At 40.8% G+C, this 20434-nt stretch overlaps 1 protein-coding gene across 1 annotated transcript; it reads right to left on the bottom strand.

Annotated features, from left to right (window-relative positions):
- Window positions 1-15900: 15900 nt before the first annotated feature.
- Window positions 15901-18855, bottom strand: LOC139652271 (tripartite motif-containing protein 16-like). Its single transcript, XM_071529285.1, has one exon. The coding sequence runs from the start codon at window positions 18775-18777 to the stop codon at window positions 17113-17115; it is 1665 nt and encodes a 554-aa protein (XP_071385386.1). The 5' UTR covers window positions 18778-18855; the 3' UTR covers window positions 15901-17112.
- Window positions 18856-20434: the final 1579 nt, after the last annotated feature.

Genomic DNA, 20434 nt, shown 5'->3' with positions numbered 1-20434 from the left:
TATTCTCCATCTTATTTTATGTATTCTGTGTGAAGCACTTGGTGCATGTAATTTCTTTGTTGTAAAGCACTTTGAGCTGCATTTCTTGTATGAAAGGTGCTATACAAATAAAGTTTATTATTATTACTATTAAATCATCAATGGGCGGGATTACAGGTTCGATCTGTAGCTAACGTTAGCAGCTAGCGATCTGTAGCTAACGTTAGCAGCTAGCGATCTGTAGCTAACGGTTAGCAGCTAGCGATCTGTAGCTAACATTAGCAGCTAGCGAGCCAGTAATGATAGCATTGATGTTAATTTATGATAGTGTAGATTACAGGCGATCTGTCCTGCCCTGTTTCGACCTCTAAACCAATGAAATCATCAATGGGTGGGATTACAGGGTCGATCTGTAGCCCCGCCCCGTTCTACAGGCTGCCGCTGGGTATACTTGGAGTTATACAGATCCAACATCGCCAAACTTGTCCTTTAATCAGGTTAGCAGTGTTTTATTAGTGTGCGTGTAAATGTTCCCAATGTCACCAAGACAAATTCCTCTTACTGTTATCACACTTGACGATTAATAGTTCTGATTCTGACTTTTAAAGAAGTTATATAATGACAGCACCGAAAGCAATCCTGAGCCAGAGAGCCGCTATCTGCTGCTGGGAAGCCGCTTCCCTTCACACAGGGAACAGAGCTGCAGGCAGCCGGTGGACAGCCAGGACACACAGCAACACACACCGACACACAGCGACACACACCGACACACAGCGACACACACCGACACACACCGACACACACCGACACACAGCGACACACACCGACACACAGCGACACACACCGACACACACCGACACACACCGACACACAGCGACACACAGCAACACACACCGACACACACCGACACACAGCAACACACAGCGACGCACACCGACACACAGCAACACACAGCGACACACACCGACACACACCGACACACAGCAACACACACCGACACACACCGACACACAGCAACACACACCGACACACACCGACACACAGCAACACACAGCAACACACACCGACACACAGCAACACACACCGACACACAGCAACACACAGCGACACACACCGACACACACCAACACACAGAAACACACACCAACACACACCCGCTTTCATCTGCAGACGCTGGTGCTCAGCCACACACTCTGAATGCCAATATCAACATATAGAAACAAATATCCACTCACTTCCCCCCCCTTGAGCTCCCCCAACCCCCCCCCCCCCCGGCTTTATCTTTCCCTCTGACGTGATTCGACGTGCCACTTTCCGCAGCCGAGGATTCACTTCTCTCTCCCAGTGTCGGATATCGGAGCTTTTCGGGCCCGAGGCTCGCGTGTAACAAGGCCGGGGACCAAAAAAAAAAAAAAAACGTGAACTACTTCCAGGTCTGCTGGGAGGGAGCGGCGGAGGCAGAGGACGCGCTTGTTTTGCCCCCGGGGGGAGGCTTGTGACTGGGACGCGTTTATGATATCTAACTGATTATGTCATCAGGCAGCCATACCGCGGGGGGGGGCTTCTGCTTATACGCTCCTCCGGCGAACAGATAATATCAGTTATGCCAAGAAGAGAAATATAGACATTCTTCACAGTGGGGACTAGGGGAGGAGGGGACCTATATAATAGTGTTTCTTGCCAAAATGCCATCCATAAAAAATTGCCTTAGAAAATTGTTCCTTGCTTTATGTTAAACTACGCGATTACATCCTCTGAAATGTTCTCGGGGGGGGGGGGGGGGGGGATGGACGACCCGGGTTCAATTCCCAGTTCATGGCAACGAGTTTTCTACTGGGAGGAAAGTTTTGATTTTTTTTAGCATAAGCATAGACTAGAACCTGAACCTAACCTTAAAGGAATAGTTCACCCAAAAATGAAAATCCTGTCCTCATCTCCTCCCCCTCATGCCAGTTGAAACACAGGTGAAGTTTGTCCATATAACACACAGGGAGGCTGCAGCACAACTCCATAGCAGCCTTCTCCACAACAACTGAAGTCAGTGGGGACCAGTTCTTCAGAGTTCCAAAAAGACCTACAGTATATTTACACCATCATTTAGTGCAAATCTTAACTACAGCTGATTGATTTGCAACAAATAATGGTGTATAGGTCTTTCTATTCACAGTGTGATTGTTTGTCTGCTTTTGTTTTGGAGCTCTAAAGAACAGGTCCCCATTGACTTCAGTTGTTTTGGAGAAGGCTGCTACCAAGTTGTGCTGCAGCCTCCCTGTGTGTTATATGGACTAACAAATTTCACCTGAGTTTCATTTGGCATGAGGGGGAGGAGATGATGACAGAATTTTCATTTTTGGGTGAACTACTCCTTTAACCAAAGTTGATCTACTTGTCTAAACTGAACCTTTAGCTTTAACTTTTCACATGTCGAATGGGAGAACATGGTGAGCCCAATTCATCAACAAATCCTCTCCTGGAGGGAGGAACATAATGTTCACTTAATAATTCAACAAAATCTGTGTTTCAGTTTGTGCTCATTTCACAAAATGTTATTATAATTTCAATAATTTCAGGAATATTAACAACAAGTGAGTTGTACTTTCATGCCAGCAATCATTTTGAGTAGGTATCACATCTTTTAAATGGTGGAGATTTCATTTCATTTCATCAGGAATGTTTGGCCAAAAAACAAAACAAAGAAAGGAAAAAGGAAAAACATCCCACATCCCACAATTTGAGCAGAAATGACAGCTTACTGTGGACTAAAGTTTATTTACAGTATGTATATGATATAACAGTCTAATGTGTGTGTTACTAGTGTTTAATGTTTAATAATGTGTGTGCCATAAAGAAACCATTATGCAAAGGCAAAAATATTTGCCTAATGGTTGAATTTGCTTTTTCAAGCATTTGGATATGAATGAGTGCTTTTTAGATTGCACTGCATCTGTTATCTATATGAATATAATCATTGTCTTTAGGAATGGGATTTTGTCTTTATCCATAATACAGGCTGTTTTCTATTTCTTCTGCTGAGTGTCATTGTACATTCTCACTGTGACTTTTCCAGGATCCAGTTTCTGCCCTCATCACCATCTCATATCAAAATGTCTGATATTGTTAACGTTAAGTGTCACTTCAAATGCAATTTCACAAACTCACCTCAGCTTTCGAGAGCGGGCCGCGGCACTCGAAGAGCCGCCGCAGCGCTTCTCCCGCAGTGGAAGAGGCCGTTCTGCTCTGTTCTGCTCCACCTGCAGTTTAACGAGGCGTTCCAGACGAGCCGTTAGCTTATAAAGAAACACGATTAATTTACATGTTGAAACAGAGCAGAGGTGCAGGGCTGCTGCCGGATAACTGCAGTGAACAGGTGAGATGTGAGATGTGACCGGCTGCCTCAGGAAAACAGCGTTGTGTTTTTAATGAAGAGTTTAGATGCAAATTGACACATACAACATTTGATGAGCAGTGACATCTTCTCTTATAAAATGATTGACAGAACAAAATCACTGGGTAGCAGGGAACCTCAGTACTTGGTTGACAAAATGACTCTGGATCCACTGTAACATCAGGGTTATGCTTTTTTTTCTCTTTTACAAAATAGATATATATATACACAGCATTTTAAATCAACTCCTCTTGTCTTCATCTAACAGGGAGGATCTTCACTGGCGTATTGTTCAATCAATCAATCAAACTTTATTTATATAGCACCTTTCAAACAAATCAAATGCAATTCAAAGTGACAAAACGTAGGATGTTAAAAATGGATTTAGTGACTAATGCACCCCAAAACAACCCTAACCCAAAACAAGTTAATTGAATAAGACAACAATAAAAGATGGGTAGTTAAGATAATAAAAGACAATACAAGCAATAAAAATAACAATAAAAATGAAATTATGAAATACTACACAAAATAAATTGATTATAGTAAAACAGTAAAATGTTAATAAAATAAAATAGAATAAAATAAATAATAATGGTCAACAGTAAAATGTTGATAAAACAAAACAAAATGAAATAAATAATAATGATAATAAATAAAATAAGTATAAATACTAAAACCATAAAATTATAAAACACTACATACAAGCCAGACTGAATAGATGGGTTTTTAGTTTACTTTTAAAAATGGCTGTTCCACCGTATTGTTAATATGCTGCAATCTACCACAGACACACACAGGCCGTCCTGCTACTTGTGGGTAATTCTTAACATTTAATAGTTATTTATATATCATTTGACAGTAGCAGCCGTCAGATAATACCCAGAAATGAAAACAGAACGCCTAAAGAATCCCTCATCTAAGTAAAATGACTTGAATCTCATGGTTGCTGTCATGAGGCTCTGTGTGTTTGGTTTGTTCCTGTGTGACTCTTTGCAGTGCGCTCTGCTTAGGAGTATTACAGTATTCACAGCTCAGCCTGCAGAGGGGGAAATTTTCTCGATTAATCGATTAGTTGTTTGGTCTATAAAATGTCAGAAAATGGTGAAAAATGTGGATCAGTGTTTCCCAAAGCCCAAGATGACGTCCTCAAATGTCTTGTTTTGTCCACAACCCAAAGATATTCAGTTTACTGTCATAGAGGAGTAAAGAAACCAGAAAATATTCACATTTAAGAAGCTGGAATCAGAGAATTTTGACTTATTTTTCGTAAAAAATTACTCAAACCCATTAATCGATTATCAAAATAGTTGGCGATTAATTTAATAGTTGACAACTAATCGATTAATCGTTGCAGCTCTAATTCACAGCACTTTGGTGTTAACAGGTGGAGTTTTGAAAGTCAGCGTAGTTTCACTCACTCCAATCATGCAGACCCCCCCCCTCCACCCCCCCCTCCCCCCCCTCCACCTGGGAACCTAGACAGCGCTGGTGCACTTTTTGAAATGGAAAAAGTTTTGAAACGGAAAAACAAAACCCACTTTGAGCGACTTGTGCGACTGAACAGAAGCCACAGTGCTGCCTGCCAACAGCCGCTGAGTATTTCTGTCTCCCAGAGAGGGAAACGCTGCTCATTCTCTTGGTTTGATGTCTAATCTGCACATCATCTCTGTTCTGACATCAGTATGAGGATCTCTGGCCTATAAAGCTTGGGAACCTGTGTTTAGTTATTAGAGAGACTGTCCTGTAAACCCCAAAGGTCACAGGTTTGATCCCCGCAACAGCCAGTGTGTTTGAGCAAGATGCTGAACTTCTACCTGCTCACTCATTGTGAGTCAGTCTGGATAATGGAGTCATCTAAAACAGTGATTCTCAACCTTTTTCATTTCAAGGACCCTAATTTAGTCCACATTAGAGCCACAGATCCCCGTTTGATGAGATTTTGTCTCTCGGACCCAAATCTGAGAATATTGTTATTGTCAGATATGATTTTGTCCATAATCCCAGGACTATCTGTATTGTAGGTAGAGAGATAACAGTGAACTACATTCTACATTCTCTAATTGTTTTAACTTCTTGTAAATGAAGTAATAGGCAAGTTTAACAATTCATCATCATTTGCTGGGGACCCCCTGGAACCCGCTCACGGACCCCCTAGTGTTCCCCGGACCCCACTGATCTAAAATGGCAAAAACATGTTAATCTAACATGAAAATCTGGTTGAAAATTGTCTGTAAAAGCAAAGATGAGGCATCCACCGTTTGAAAACAGTGACATGAAAGTGAAGCTGGCATGAAAGTAAAAATTATGATGGGTAAACATTTTAAGTTTGTACCTATTTAAGGACTATTTCCCACAAATTTCCACTATTCCACTTTTTCCCTCATTTTCAAGGTTCAAATCATCTATATTTTAAAAAAAAACATTCATCCTTAAAATGGTTTCCAGTGTCTATAGGATTTTGGAATAGAAACCCTTCAAATGCCGAGCTCAGCGTGTCACAGGCAGGTTTCCCTGAGCCAGTGGAGACGAGAGGCTCTGTGTGTTTGAGGCTGAGTGTAAATGACAACACGCGTGTTAACATGGTAACACCTCACCCACTGTTAATTTCCTCTAACAGCCTCTGTCTGTGTCCAGGAGCGCAGACGGCACAACATCGTCTTCATCTGCCCACCTGACTTACACTGACTAATAACTCACTGTATCTCACTGTCTATTTCCAGTATACATTATTATCACATCATCAGCAAATGTCAACAATTCATTTTTTTGACAGGACTGAGAAATATGTGGCGAAGTGGGGAGACTACTTGGAATACATTATGTGTTAATGTGGACAGATCTTGAAGTAAAGCACATACTCACATACACAGCACAACTACACATTCTTTATATGTCTGAGAATTAATCTGTTGCTTGTAAATTAGATGAGATTATGGTTATTAATGTAGGAATATACATTTGATCTGTTTGTTTTATTCATTTATTTATTTTTATTTTATGTATTTATTATGAATATTATTATTATCATTATTATTATGTTATAGATGTATAGGAGTCTTTTGATTTGTTGACCAGAATGTGACAATGTTTATACAAAAAGTACAAAAAAAACAATTCTTTTTTTTTTAGGACACATGTAAACATGATATATAAAACAAACCGCAGCACTCACAGGGCAAATCAATAGAGGGGGCATTTGATTTACATGTGGGGGGGGGGGCATGTGCAGCAGCACTGTGTGCACACTGCTGTTAGACAAATAAACAGCAGGAACAGCAGCATGGCTCAGGCTCTACACTCTGACCTGAGGGGAAACAGACTCATCACACAGAGCTCCGACACCATGAACTCACCTCCAGCACCGAGACACAAAATGAACATGAACATTAGTCTGTTCCCTCTGCATGCCGCTCCCTGTTGATCCTAATAAAGCTGCAGCACTGCTTGATTTAGTCTTATTTTTTTTTTGCTAATCAATTCCTGATGTCTATTTTGAATAAAAAAAGTTTAAATTACAGACTCTATAGGCTACTAGTACTCACAAACTTTTAGCTGTGGCCGGGCAGTGGCGGTATCACTCAACACAGTTTACCAAACTCTGACTGAAAACTCGAAAGTGATTGAAGTCTAAATTTACATCAATCACAAATAGGCTGTATGACTTGTAGTTGATTTAGTTTAACAATGTCATTATTTTTGGATTGGACTTAGCATTTAAATATCATATCATAGCATTAAAAAATCACTCCTGCAAGATTTTAAATAAAACACATTTTATTTTGGGGCGGGCAAAGACGTACATTGGACGGGCCTGTCCTGGTCTGACCCGCCCCTGATGCCAGGCCTGTCCCGGTCTGAACCGCCCCTGACATCTGGCCTGTCCCGGTCTGACCCGCCCCTGACGCCGGGCCTGTCCCGGTCTGGCCCGCCCCTCACGCCGGGCCTGGCAGCACCAGCAGAGGCACTGAGAGACAGGTAGACCAACCTAAACTCAGTCTACCACCTTTTTATTTGCAGAATAGAGTTTACCGGACGTTTTTAGGATGACATAAATCTTTATGAAGATCAAAAACTCAGAATATATTGATTTATTGGCAGACAGAAGGCGACCCGATCAGACTGTTTGCTTTCATCGTATTTCCGGCTGAACTAGAACAGACTCTTTCTTTCTTTCTTTTTTTTTGCAGCCTAATTGAAAACCATCAGAGTAAGTTTTATGAAGACAGGGTATTTCCAGGAAAAAACTTAAATGAAAATATAATTAATTTGTCACTCTTGACGCTGAACTTTTGCACTTTCATTCCACAATAAGATATTTAGTGTGACAGCTGTTCTTACAGACTGGCTGCTGGCACCAGGTCAGAGCACATGTCGGGACGTTGTGATGTGTAGTCGGTGACTTTAAGTCCTCGGCTGACAAGATGATGAAACTATATTCGTTAGTGAGTTTTGCTTTCACATAAACAACCGCTTTCATTTCAAAGCTGTCTGAAGTGCTGCTGCAGGAACAAAACAAATGAAGGTTTGGCTGCATGAGTGAAGGATGAACTGCAGTCTTGTACTGACACACACACACACACACACACACACACACACACACACACACACACACTAATATTGCTGCCTGCTGCTGACTCATAGAAAAACAGTTGAGGTTTCTTCACAGCCCCGATGCTTAATTCCTCAGTAAAAAAAAAATGAAAAACACAAACTGTAAATTTTCCAAGAATAAAGAAGCACATTTTTTTATTGACACCCATGTATATTTCTGAGATGACACAATGGGGTATCAAGGGTGCAACGGTCATATCAACATGAATATATATATATGTAACACATGCATGACCTTGTTAACTTTCAATTCAAGTAAGAAGAAAGAAGTAAGAAAGAAAAGAAAAATCATCAAAATTGCAGGGCAAAAAAAGTCTGTGACGGGTGTTACACTCTGGGTGAAACTGATCAGAAGATATTGATTTATTGGCAGACAGAAGGCGACGGTTTGCTTTCATCGTCTATTTCCAGCTGAACTAAGACAGACTTTTTTTTTGCAGCCTAATTGAAAGCCACCAGACGGTCCAACAAATCCAGCTGCTATGTACAATGGCTGCTAATGGCACAGAAGGGTGGGGGGGGGGGGGGGGGGCTGTGCTGTACAAGTCCACACACACACATACACACACACACACACACACACATACCGATCGCATAGGGAGCCCATTTCCAAATGTCAAGTGTTTGTGAAATAAATGTCAACTAGCTCAGGGAAGAGAAATCAAAGCCCTCCTCAGCCTGAGCTGCAGCCGGCGACGCAAATGAGGAACGTCTGCAGTGACAAAGAATTCAAAAGCAAAAAAAAATAAAACATTGATTCCCCCCCTACCAACCCCCCCCACCCCTCCACCCCCTCCACACACACACACACACACACACCCCCACCCAAATCCAAAATGTGGGCCGAATATCTGAAAATCCTGCGGAGCCGCGTCTTTAGAAAGCAGCCGGAGGAGAATCCATGGAATCGACGGTCTGTCAAAATGTCTGCCGCGCTCCCAGAATGTCAACGAATCGAACGGGCCGATGCTGGGAGGAGCGTCACGACACGACTCTGTCTCCAGTGTTCCTGTTCGACCTTTGTTTCCAGACTAAAACTTAAAGGCTGCGTTCACACACAGCAGTGTTTCCTCCCTCGGTTCAGTTCGTTTGTCCAGGTGAGAACGATGACCTTTGACCTCCGGTGGCACCAAACAACGGCACCGAGAGTCTCAGTCCTCTAACAGGAGAACTGTGGTGCAGTTTGTTAATCCAACAAACTACAGGAAACCACCAGTGGTGGAAGAAGTACTGAGATCTTTTACTTCAGTAAAAGTAGCAATACAACAATGTAAAGATACTCCATTACAAGTAAAAGTCCTGCATTCAAAATCTTACTTAAGTAAAAGTACATAAGTATTGGCAGCAAAATGTACTTAGAATATCAAAGTAAACATACTCATTATGCAAACTGTCCCCATTTAGAGAGTTATATTTTTCATAAATTATTGGAATATTAATACTGATTTATTGACATACATGTACATGTAAGCAGCATTTTAAAGTTGTCAACGTGAAGCTAATCTTAACAATTTAGCTATACTTTTGGGTAGTCTAATCTATAACAATGCTATTTTATAGTTATTTTATAAAGATGATCAAATGTTTGAAATATAAAATATTGATCTGAAAAGTAACTAGTAACTATAGCTGTGAAATAAATGTAATGGAGTAAAAAGTACAATATTTCCCTCTAAAATGTAGTGGAGTATAAGTACAAAGTAACATAAAATGGAAATACTCAAGTAAAGTACAGGTACCTCAAAATTGTACTTAAGTACAGTACTTGAGAGTAAATGTAAATGTACTTAGTTACTTTCCACCACTGGAAACCACCTCAAAACGCAAGGGATTATGGGTAGAAGGAGACAGATGTTGGTGTCTAATAGCCAGCACTGATGCTCATATTCAGCTACTTCTTTGTGTGTTCTTGACTGGTGTGAACACCAGAGAAGAAGAGACAGACAAGTCCATCATGCTGAGATAAAGTTACAGGATTCAGATCAGATTTAGTTTTGACACGTTTCCAAAACTCTGTCCAATAAACAAGCTACTTGTGAGTCATGTGACTTTTGTTTACAAGCCCTGGTTCTCTTTTAATTGGTCATTGTGAACCTAAAAGAACCAAATACAAAAATGCAAATACAAAATCGACTTTTCTTCTATGGTTCAGACCAAAATAAAACCAGCTTTAGGTGTGATCACAGCCTAACAATCCTTTAATACAGTGGTTCTCAACGTGGGGTCCAGGGACCACCAGGGGTCCTTGAGGGGGCTCCAGGGGGTCCCAGGCAAATTGATGAATTGTTAAACTTTTAGAGAATGTATAAAAATTACTATTTTGGTCATACTGTAGTTTCACTGTTATCTCTCTACAGGTGGTCTTGGAAGTTTGGACAAAATCATATCCAACAATAAAAAATATTCTCAGATTGGGTCTGAGAGACAAAATCTCATCAAAGGGGGGTTTGTGGCCCTAATGTGGACTAAATTAGGGGTCCTTGATATGAAAAAGGTTGAGAATCACTGCTTTAATAATCCCCATGTTGAGTTTTTATTGGTGCTTGTAATGTTGGTGATCAAGGAACTGAAGCTTATTCATTGTAAGTCTTTCAGAATAACAGCCACAGCCTGAATGACTAAAATGTAAAAATGTAGATGTTTAATATTTCATGAGAAAAAACTACAGATAAGACTGGAGAGCTGAGAAACTCTGTGAATTAAGAGATGCTGCTGAATGTGTCAGATCTGTACAAAGAACATCAAACTGCCTGGAACCAAGAGTGAAGGAGGAGTGCAGCTCATTAAAGTTCTACTCTGTGCTCCATCACAGTGAAATCTGCTAGAAATCCACACTAAACAAGATGTTATGAGGTCAGAATAGAAATCACTTTATTCATCAAGCACAATAAATGGACAAGAATTAGGCTTGCAGAGACATATTAACAGCTAACATCGTACAGTCCATACTGACTGAGAAAGGAAAATAGGATTGAAAATTATACAAATATAAATCAGTTCATATTTGATCCCAGATGATGGCACAAGACAGTGTTACGAAACATTTCTTTATTTCCATTTTGATCCTCAAAGGAAGACAAAATAATATTAATCTGCTGTACAACACAAAACACTGTAATACTGTTCACTTTTCAGTTTGTTCCAGACTAAAGTTCTCACTGCATTTGCTGGAATCTGAATGCATTATCTTAAATTTGTTATTGTCTTAAAGGTCTCATATGGTGTAAAGCAGGACTCCCCTCTCCTCTGTGATGATAAAGGAGTTGGATGGTCTATCTAAACATGGTGAAAGTATCAAAACTAAATCCACACAATCCATATTAGTGCAGCGAGCCTCTAAACGAGCCGTTTGGACTTCCGTAACTTTGTGGCGTCACAAAGGTTCGCTCATTATCATTTTTGTAAGAAATAATAGACTAACAAAGTGTTTTTTTTCAAAGCGGTTGAGCGGTTGTCATTGTTTATTACCGGAGAGTTTTCCCTACCTGTAGCCGCCGGGCCGCGGAGTCTCACGTTTCACTCTTGAAACGGTTAGCCGATCGGTACGGAGGGGTCGTTAATATTAATGAGCCTTAAAGACACGGAGACAGAAACGGCCTGTTCTTGGTAAGGCTCAGAGAGATGCTGGAAAATGAACGTGGAGAAATGGATTGAGAGTGTTTTTGGTTCATGACACCACACACACAGCTTTGAATGGACCTCAAGACACAAAATAAAACTCTGGACAGTGGAGAATATGAGACCTTTAAACCTGATGAGACACTTGATCGTGTCTTCAGATGAAAATGTCTGTAGAAGTGATATATCACTGTTGCCGGGTAAAATCCTTGTATCTCCAGAATGTCAACTTTTCAGGAACTAAAAAAAAGCCTTGTTTTTAGCTTGATGACCATGAATTGGAGTTGTGAGGTTTTCACTTGACAACGACAATATTTTATAAGATGAAATTACTTATGTATTGATTTCTATCCTTTATAGGATGCTTTATACATTTATTTTTAAAGCACCATTCATACATAGAATGCAACTCAAAGTGCTTTACATAAAATACATTGATTAAAACAATAAATGGGTTAAAACAGCAAATGGATTAAAAACAATTACAAGCAAAAGTAATGTCCATCTATGCCAGATGTCATATTGATTCATTTGTCTGCTGCTTTTTGCACATTTTTGGAGCACAGCATGGGATATTAATGCACTGAAAACACTTTTCTGCCTCTTTTTTTGTCTTTCTGATGTTTAGCAGTGTGCAGGTTCCCTCCTTCTTCTCTCCAGTCTGAGCTAAAACCTGCCCATCATGCCCTACTTTCCGTCTAATCCTAACACAGTTCAGACTTCTGGTAGGTCTGTGTGATGTGGCTCTCTGTGTGTGATGTAGCTCAGTGTGTGTGTGTGTGTGTGTGTGTGTGTGTGTGTGTGTGTGTGTTGGACCCAGCAGGACAGCAGCTCAACTCTGCCCCCTAAGGTGGGAAACATGGTTACTGTAGGAAATCCACTCTGACTGTGGAGAAAGGAATAGAGTGAAACCAAAAAGAGGTGAAGATTTTTTTCTGTTAATGATCTATCTATCTATCTATCTGTCTATCTATCTATCTATCTATCTATCTATCTATCTATCTATCTATCTATCTATCTATCTATCTATCTATCTATCTATTTATAGAAATCTGATCTGTTAGAAAGTATAGCAATTTGAATACTCTGAATAAAACAATGGCTTCCAAAAGCATCTTGATACAAAGTATGTGATATTTTTTGAACTCCAGCCAAATACAAATTTCAAAACACACAGAAGTGATTAAAACACATGGAATCTATCCCTCACCACTCCCTTCTCTTTCCTCTCCCCCTCCCTCCCCCTCCCTCCCTCCCTCTCCGGTGTCTCGGAGCTGAATGACTCATTCTTTTCAGAGTTTCCCTCAGCTCAGAGGCACATTGATCAGACGGAGGTTGCTCCTGTGCTGTGAGACTGCTGCCTGCTCGTCTCGTCTCGTCTCGTCTCGTCTCTCCTGCTGTAACGTAGAGCTCACTGCTCGCCGCTCGCCGCTCGCCGCTCGCCCTGCAGACCCAGCGGACCCAGCAGACCCAGCGGCTCGTCAGGCTGCCAGACGCTCTGGGAGCTGGAGGATACTGCAGCAGGTTCTGAAGGCCGATACTGACACTGATAGTTTTTAGATGGAAGCTGCTTTAAATTTGACCATTTTCATTAAAGAAAAAATCAAAAAATATTCTAAAATATTGCAAATAGTCACTGTCCTGCTTCTACTAGTGCTACCACTACTATAATACTACTACTACTACTACTACCACTACTACTACTACTACTACTACCACTACTACTACTACTACTACTATGACTACTACTGCTACTACTGCTGCTACAACTAATACTACTGCTACTACTACTACTACTACTACTACTACAACTATTAGCCCACTACTGCTGCTGCTATTACTACTGTTATTACTACCATTACTACTGCTTCTACCATTACCACTACTATTACTACTACTAATAATAAAAATAAAACATAATCATGCGTACTTCTGTGTAATCTGATCAGTGCCTCGTTAGAATCAGTTCAGGTTCAGCTCTTCCCATAGACAGCCAGTGTAGCATTGATCAATTCTACAGTAAATCTGTAATCAATCAATCTGCAACACATCCATCCAGCTGAATCCAGAGTTACTGCAGAAGCAATTTACAGTACAAGGCTGGAACTCCATGTTTCAGATGATGTCTTAATAATTTTGCTGCAAATCTAATTTGTTGGTACAAGTCATAGTTTTTTGCAAAACAGCATAAATGGTGCAAGAGCATAATTAAAGCATTGATTGCATATTCCTACCCTCATCTCATCCCCTGTTGTGGAACTGATTGCCCTGCGGACTGTTCGGCTGTCAGAAAGCCTTGTCAAAGAGTTTGATAGTTAGAAAATTCTGCTACAGACATTAATTAATTAATTTTAAGACTACCATTAATTTTAAGACTTTAATATATTATCGTAAACAAATCCATCAGTGAGAAGCCTGTCAGCCTCTACTCTGTATTCTCCATTGTTTCTCCACCTGACCTGGTCGGATTTGGAAGTAAATCTGCTGGGTTGCTGACTGGGGGGGGTTATGGGAAATGTAGTCTTAATTTGGAGAAATACTATAACTAACAATATGTGAGATAGAAGCGACCAATCATCTCCACCATGCTCTCATTTGTTTATAGTAATTATACCAACGTATCACAATTAATTTGACAGTGATATATTGATGTTTAAAAATGCTACACATATCACCTTTAAGATAGACATGAGAAATAGAGTCCACATCATGACAAAAATACTCATACCTGAATCTGAAGCAGAATCATAGACTTAAAAGTATGTTTGTTTTAACATAACACACAACATTTCAAATCTCATTATCCAAAGACTACAACTTGGGGTGTTTATATACTTTTATTTATAGACAATAGAGACAAAAACAAGCCAATAATAATCATAACAGAACATAAAGAACAGAAAAATTAACTTTTAAAGACAGTGCAGGTTGTGCAAATTCATAGTTAAAGAAAGTGTAGGATCCAGACTGACATCCACTGCACTTTACTGCATCTTCAATCACCTTCTATTTCAGTCTCAGCAACCGTTACACTGTTTCTAAAACTTTTCTCCTTGCAGAAACATTGATCTCTTTGTTACAGGTACTCTTTCTCTGCCTTCATTTTTCCAAATCTCCCATCTCACCTTGATCTAAACGATGCTATTCTTATCCCTCCAATGAAAGACAGGACCGACAGAGGCAAGGCAGCTGCTCCTGTGCAGCGACACCTTTCACATCTGAGACAAATGAAATAACAGCCTGAACAGAGTGCAGAACATTTCTCTTCTGTGTCATACATATTTTATATCAGCCGTAAAAGGCAGGTTTCATCAGATCAGTGGAAAGCACTTGGTACATGGAACTCACTGCAAAATGATTTACAGCTGAAAGAACTGAAAGAGTGGAAGTTTAATGAAGGATCTTATGGTGGACTCAGTGAGGAGCAGTCTTTCTTTTAATTGTTTAGTCAAGATTTAAATATTCAAAATATATTCAATATTGGACTAGTGCTTTTTGGGGCGCTTATAGGCTATAGAAAATTTTACTTAGTTCCCTCTTGTATAATTTTGATTGTAACTTCATGCATTCTGTTGTTGGTCTGCAATTTGTATGTTTGCCTTGCTGCTGTTTTTGTCAGAAGTCCATTGAAAAAGAGATTCTTGATCACAAAATATATTTTTTTTAATCTATTCCTATATATTGTGTTAAGGCTTTGCCATTGTGTGTCACAAATCTCCTATCAACCAGGTGTGTCTCCATCATGGAGGATTAGAGAGTTGGCTGTAGTCAGGTAATGTCTAATAGCCAGGCTCGAAAAAGAAAAAGCTTGTTGTGGTGTGGCTGTAGATCCATTCAGTAACGTTTTAAGTAAAAGTGAATATATTCACTTTTACTTAGAACATACTGTATATCTATAGGCTATACTGTTACAGTGTGATAATGTGGATTTGTTTCCAAATGTAGGTTACTGTGACACAGTAAACTGTCTTGTCTTTAGCCCTAGTCTCTACTCCAAAACATGAAGAGTTGTAGCTTGAGAAGAGTCAGCTCAGTTAACCTGAACAAACGGTTAGCTAGCTAACTAGCCAGCAAACACACTGATGTTAATGTGAACATGCTAACGCTAGCTGCTGCTAGATACATTAGCTAGTGTGCTAATCAGATGTGTTAACAACAAGACAGTGATGGTTAGCTGACCAGATGCTATAGTTAGCTAGCTAACAAGCTGACATTATCTAAGCAAAATCACATGAGTGATGAAATTATCAGTCAAAAACAGCACAGACAGCCAAGTTGAACCATTAGGAAACAAATTCCTACATATTTATTGTACTCAGGTTGAAGTGATAGTGGTTTAACAAGTAATTTATCCAGTTGTTACACCATCAAAATAGTCGTTGTCGTTGTGGTTCTTAGCCTACAATTTTTGTGTTTCAGGTAAAGTGTTATAGCAGATATGACCATGGGCTGCACAATTAATCTAAAACATATCGAAAGCACATTATTTAATACTGCAATACTTGCAAATTGCAAGGGTCAATTCTTCTGTAGAGGGAAATAGTTTCAGCATTTCATTCTCTGTACATACGATTTTTTGGACATTTATTCCCATTCTGAGGGACTGGTTATGGAGAGAGCCATGTGTCAGCAGAATAACATTTCCCTAAGACTTAAAAAAAATCTTAAGTAAGTTATGGAATACACAGATGAGCACCAATAGCCTATACTGTATGAGCACTGCTCCTGCAAAAAGGAGATATATGAATTCTATCAACATAAATACAATAAGTTCAGGTTAAAAATACAGAAATGAAGACAGTGAAAATACCCTTTCACTTCCTAAAGGCAAGGCAAACTTTATTTATATAGCACATTTCATACACAAGGCAAATACAGTGTGCTGCACATAAAACAGAGCTGCTACTAGTAGCTAGTGTGCTAATCAGCACTGCTGATCAACAACAAGACAGTGATGGTTAGCTGGTTAGCTAGCTAACAAGCTGACATCTAAAATGAAAAACAAGCAGATGGATTGATGAAATGAATAGTTCTCAGTCAAAAACAGCAGAGAAATTAACCATGTCTAGCTAATTGTACATTTAGAAATGCATGAATGCTCTCCCTATTGATTTACAAAGTGCCAGGAACAAAATCAACACAACAATTTCAGCTAGGCTATATTAATAAAGGGAAGACTTCTAGTGCTGTCCCATGCAGTGGAATAGAAGCAGAAAATATTACAGCAAAAATACAAATATGCAACAACAGACCACACAACAGTGATGAATGAATTCAACATGAATAACATTACAGTTAATGTCAGATGCAGATGAACAACTGTGTTAATGTTGTTATACATGTTTGTTAATAACAATATATTGTCTAAATTGAAACCCTAACGGCTCAGCTACACCGGTTACGTTTCTGTTCCTTCCATTTGGGTCGGAAGGGTCGGATAACACAACCATTAACTTCAAGGCAACCTGCTGCACTGCCAGCACATGCAGCACGTTGATGGGTCCACTGACTCCTGTCTACTTGAGCTTACACAACTCAACAGTGTCTCTAGGACAACAAAACCAAAATCCAGCATAGAGAGGCTGAGTGAATGTGGTCTGGACTCTGTGGAGGAGAGTCATGGTTTCAGAGACGCTGTAGAAAGACAGAATACCTGCTCTGTGATCCAGGTACACTCCTACTCTGGAGGACAGAGGGCCTGGGATGGGAGTTGTGATATCTTTATGTATGAATTGATAACTATTTTTGTAATAATCTAATGCCCAAGACTTGACATTGCATCCAAATCCACATCCATTCCCTCTTCTGCTAATGTCCTTATATGCGACTGCTATTGAAACTCCCCCCCCACTCGACTCCACCTCCCAGTAACAACGTCCAGTCAGACCCTCTCTGCACAGGACCTGACGCCTTTCAGTGAATCTGTCTGGGTGACTAGAATAAAACAGACCTTTTCCCACACGTGTTGCTTTTCTGTTCCCCTCAGATAATGACAGATATGTGTGTGCTGTGTTTGGATCCAGTGTGATTTGACGTGAATATTGTAAGAATTCAGCTCTGGTTTTGGGTTCTGGATGTGACAGTAAAACATCCACGTCAGTCACTGTCCATGAGATCTTAGGCCATTCCTCTGTAAGAATGCCTTGTAGTTTATCTCTGGCCTCTGACACAGCTGCAGTCACATCCTCAAAGTAGTGCAGAGGACGGATGTTGGTGCTGGGTGAGTCTGTAGATTCACTGAGACGTGACAGCGAGGGGTAATTGTGTAGAAAATGGGTGTGATCCTCTGTGTGTGAGAGCTGCTCCAGCTCAGCGTCTTTCCTCCTCAGCTCAGCAATCTCCTGCTTCAGCTTCTCCTGAAGTTCTTCGGCCCGACTCGCTTCCGCTTTCTGCTGGGATCTGATCTGCTCCTTCACATCAGAGCTTCTTTTCTCAATGAAATGGACCAGCTCAGTAAAGTTCTTTTCACTGTCCTCCACCGCTTTATCAGCAGAGAGATTGATAGCCTCCACCTCATGTTGAAGCATCTTCACATCTTTCTCTCTGTTCTGGATTCTCTGCTGGATTTTTTGCCGACTCACCCCGAGCTCTTTCTGCCTCTCAGTTCTTTCTGCTGCAGCTGAGACTGTGTCGTGGCCTTTATGTTCATCCACTGAGCAGAAACAACAGATACACTGCTGATCAGTACGGCAGAAAATCTTCATCACCTCGTCATGACGAGAGCAGATGTTCTCCTGAAGCTTCATGGTGGCTTTGACCAGCTTGTGTTTCTTTAATGGAGGTTCATCATAGTGAGGCTGGAGGTGCTGCTCACAGTAAGAGGCCGGACACACCAGGCAGGACTTGAGGGCTTTCAGCTTTCTCCCAGTGCAGACATCACAGGCCACATCTCCAGGTTCGGCATAGCAGCGATGAGGAGGAGCAGCTTGGAGTCCTGTCTTCTTCAGTTCCTCCAGTAACTCTGCTAACATGGTATTTTTCCCCAGGACAGGCCTTGGTGTGAAGGTCTGTCTGCACTGGGGGCAGCTGTGGACTGTCTGATCCTCTTTATCCCAGCAGCTTTTAATACAGCTCATGCAGTAGCTGTGCCCACAGGGAATAGTCACCGGATCCTTCAGTAGATCCAGACAGATCGAACAGCAGAATTTTGCTCCGTCCAGCTGAATTCCTTGCTGCGCCATTTCACTTCTCAGTAACAGTGAATGTCAGATAGTTTCACTTACTCTCAACAGATAGAAGTTGTGCTCCGATCCAAACCAAAAATCTGTTCCTCGTCTTAATGTTCATTTGCTGATCTGCAGTGAATGGGCTTGTCCGCTCTTGCACTTCACAACATGTTGTTTCCACCCATCTTTATACTGGCAGGTCTGTGAAAGGGGAGGGAACAGGAAATATCTGGTCAGAATGGAACTGGCTATGTTTGAGACCAGGAAGAAGAGGGAGGGGTTATCAGGCTTTGCTGTATTCCAGGAAGAGGAGCGGTTTTGAAGGCAGTTAGAGTTTAGCTCTTGTTTACAATATGAATGTCTCTCTCTCTCTCTCTCTCTCTCTCTCTCTCTCTCTCTCAAATGTGTGGGGGTTTTCTGAGTGTGTCGGAGGGTAGTGGAGTGTTTTACCTAAAGGTTTGGCTGTCTGTGTGTTTTCTCACAGATCCTCACTGTTTCTATAAGCACAATGGGGCAAGAGATGTGAAGAAAAGAGCTACGTCTTCTGAACCTCTTAAAACAAAATGCATTGATACTGTTTTTGCTTAGGAAACTCATAGTAATACTAACTCAGCTGAATGACAGAGAATGGGAAGAGAATTATCAGTTCTATTGCCTTACCTGTATGAAGAGGTTGTAGAAGTGTGGCTTCTTAAAGTTACTGCCAAATATGTAGTCAACTTTTATTAATACACAGTGTATCTATCCTTAGTGCCATAATCCAAGGTGAGCATGCATACAAAGGCCCAATTCAGGTTAACAGAGTGATGTGCTACCATGTAAATGAGTACCATAGAAAACATCAAGCTGTACATTCATAAATCTAGACAGCAACATATTTACTCTAGCTTTCAGGGAGGGTGAATGTAATGGCGCTTTTCCACCGCATGGTACCGGCTCAAATCAACTCGACTCGACTAGACTCTACTTGCTTTTGGTAGTACCACTTGGTTTTCCACTGCAGATAGTACCCCCTCAATGTGCCCCCCCCCCCCCAAATGGTCATCATAGCGACGCCGCGACGCCATCTTCAACGCGACACACACAGCAACAATGGAGGATATCGAAGGGATAGTGTTCTTGATTCTTGGTATGTGGCTGTTAGTCACAGCAAGGAAACAGATATTATTTCAGAAGAGGCTGAAGGCAGCAAGACAAAAGACTGCAGACCCAAGTCTGCTGAGACCCACCTTTGCTAACCTTTGTTACCAGCAGCACTACTTCCAGAACTTCCCCATTTTAAAGGGGAAGTGCATATTATAAAGGCACACACTACACCTGCCCTTTACACTTCCCCAAGCTCGACCAGCTCAGCAGTCCACATATCCACATTGTATGTGCTTAGGCTAAGCTAACTCTCGTTGGCCCTGCTGGCTTGGCAGGTTCGTCTGAATGCCAGGAACTACTCAGCTGTCCAGCCACTCTAATTGTTTAACTAAGTCACATGATTACCCCATCCCAACTAATGTGCAAACACATTCTAACAAAAGCCTATGCTAATGTGCAAGAATGCTACAGGAATAATGCTAACACAAGGCTACATCAGTATTTCTCCCAAAAACTTAGTTTGTGTATACTCTATGTCATACTACCAAACAAGTTCTAACTCACCAGTGTTCAAGCATGCCACCAA

This window comes from Centroberyx affinis, unplaced genomic scaffold (assembly GCF_046629955.1).
Source record: "Centroberyx affinis isolate AG114_WGS23_722 - 3 ecotype Tasmania unplaced genomic scaffold, CSIRO-AGI_Caff_v1 ptg001776l_1, whole genome shotgun sequence".
Taxonomy (NCBI): domain Eukaryota; kingdom Metazoa; phylum Chordata; class Actinopteri; order Beryciformes; family Berycidae; genus Centroberyx; species Centroberyx affinis.
This window is presented reverse-complemented; position numbering and strand designations above follow the sequence as displayed.

What these genes read in the sequence shown, in the direction of transcription:
- LOC139652271 (XM_071529285.1), bottom strand. Translation starts at nt 18,777, where the DNA reads ATGGCGCAGCAAGGAATTCAGCTGGACGGAGCAAAATTCTGCTGTTCG.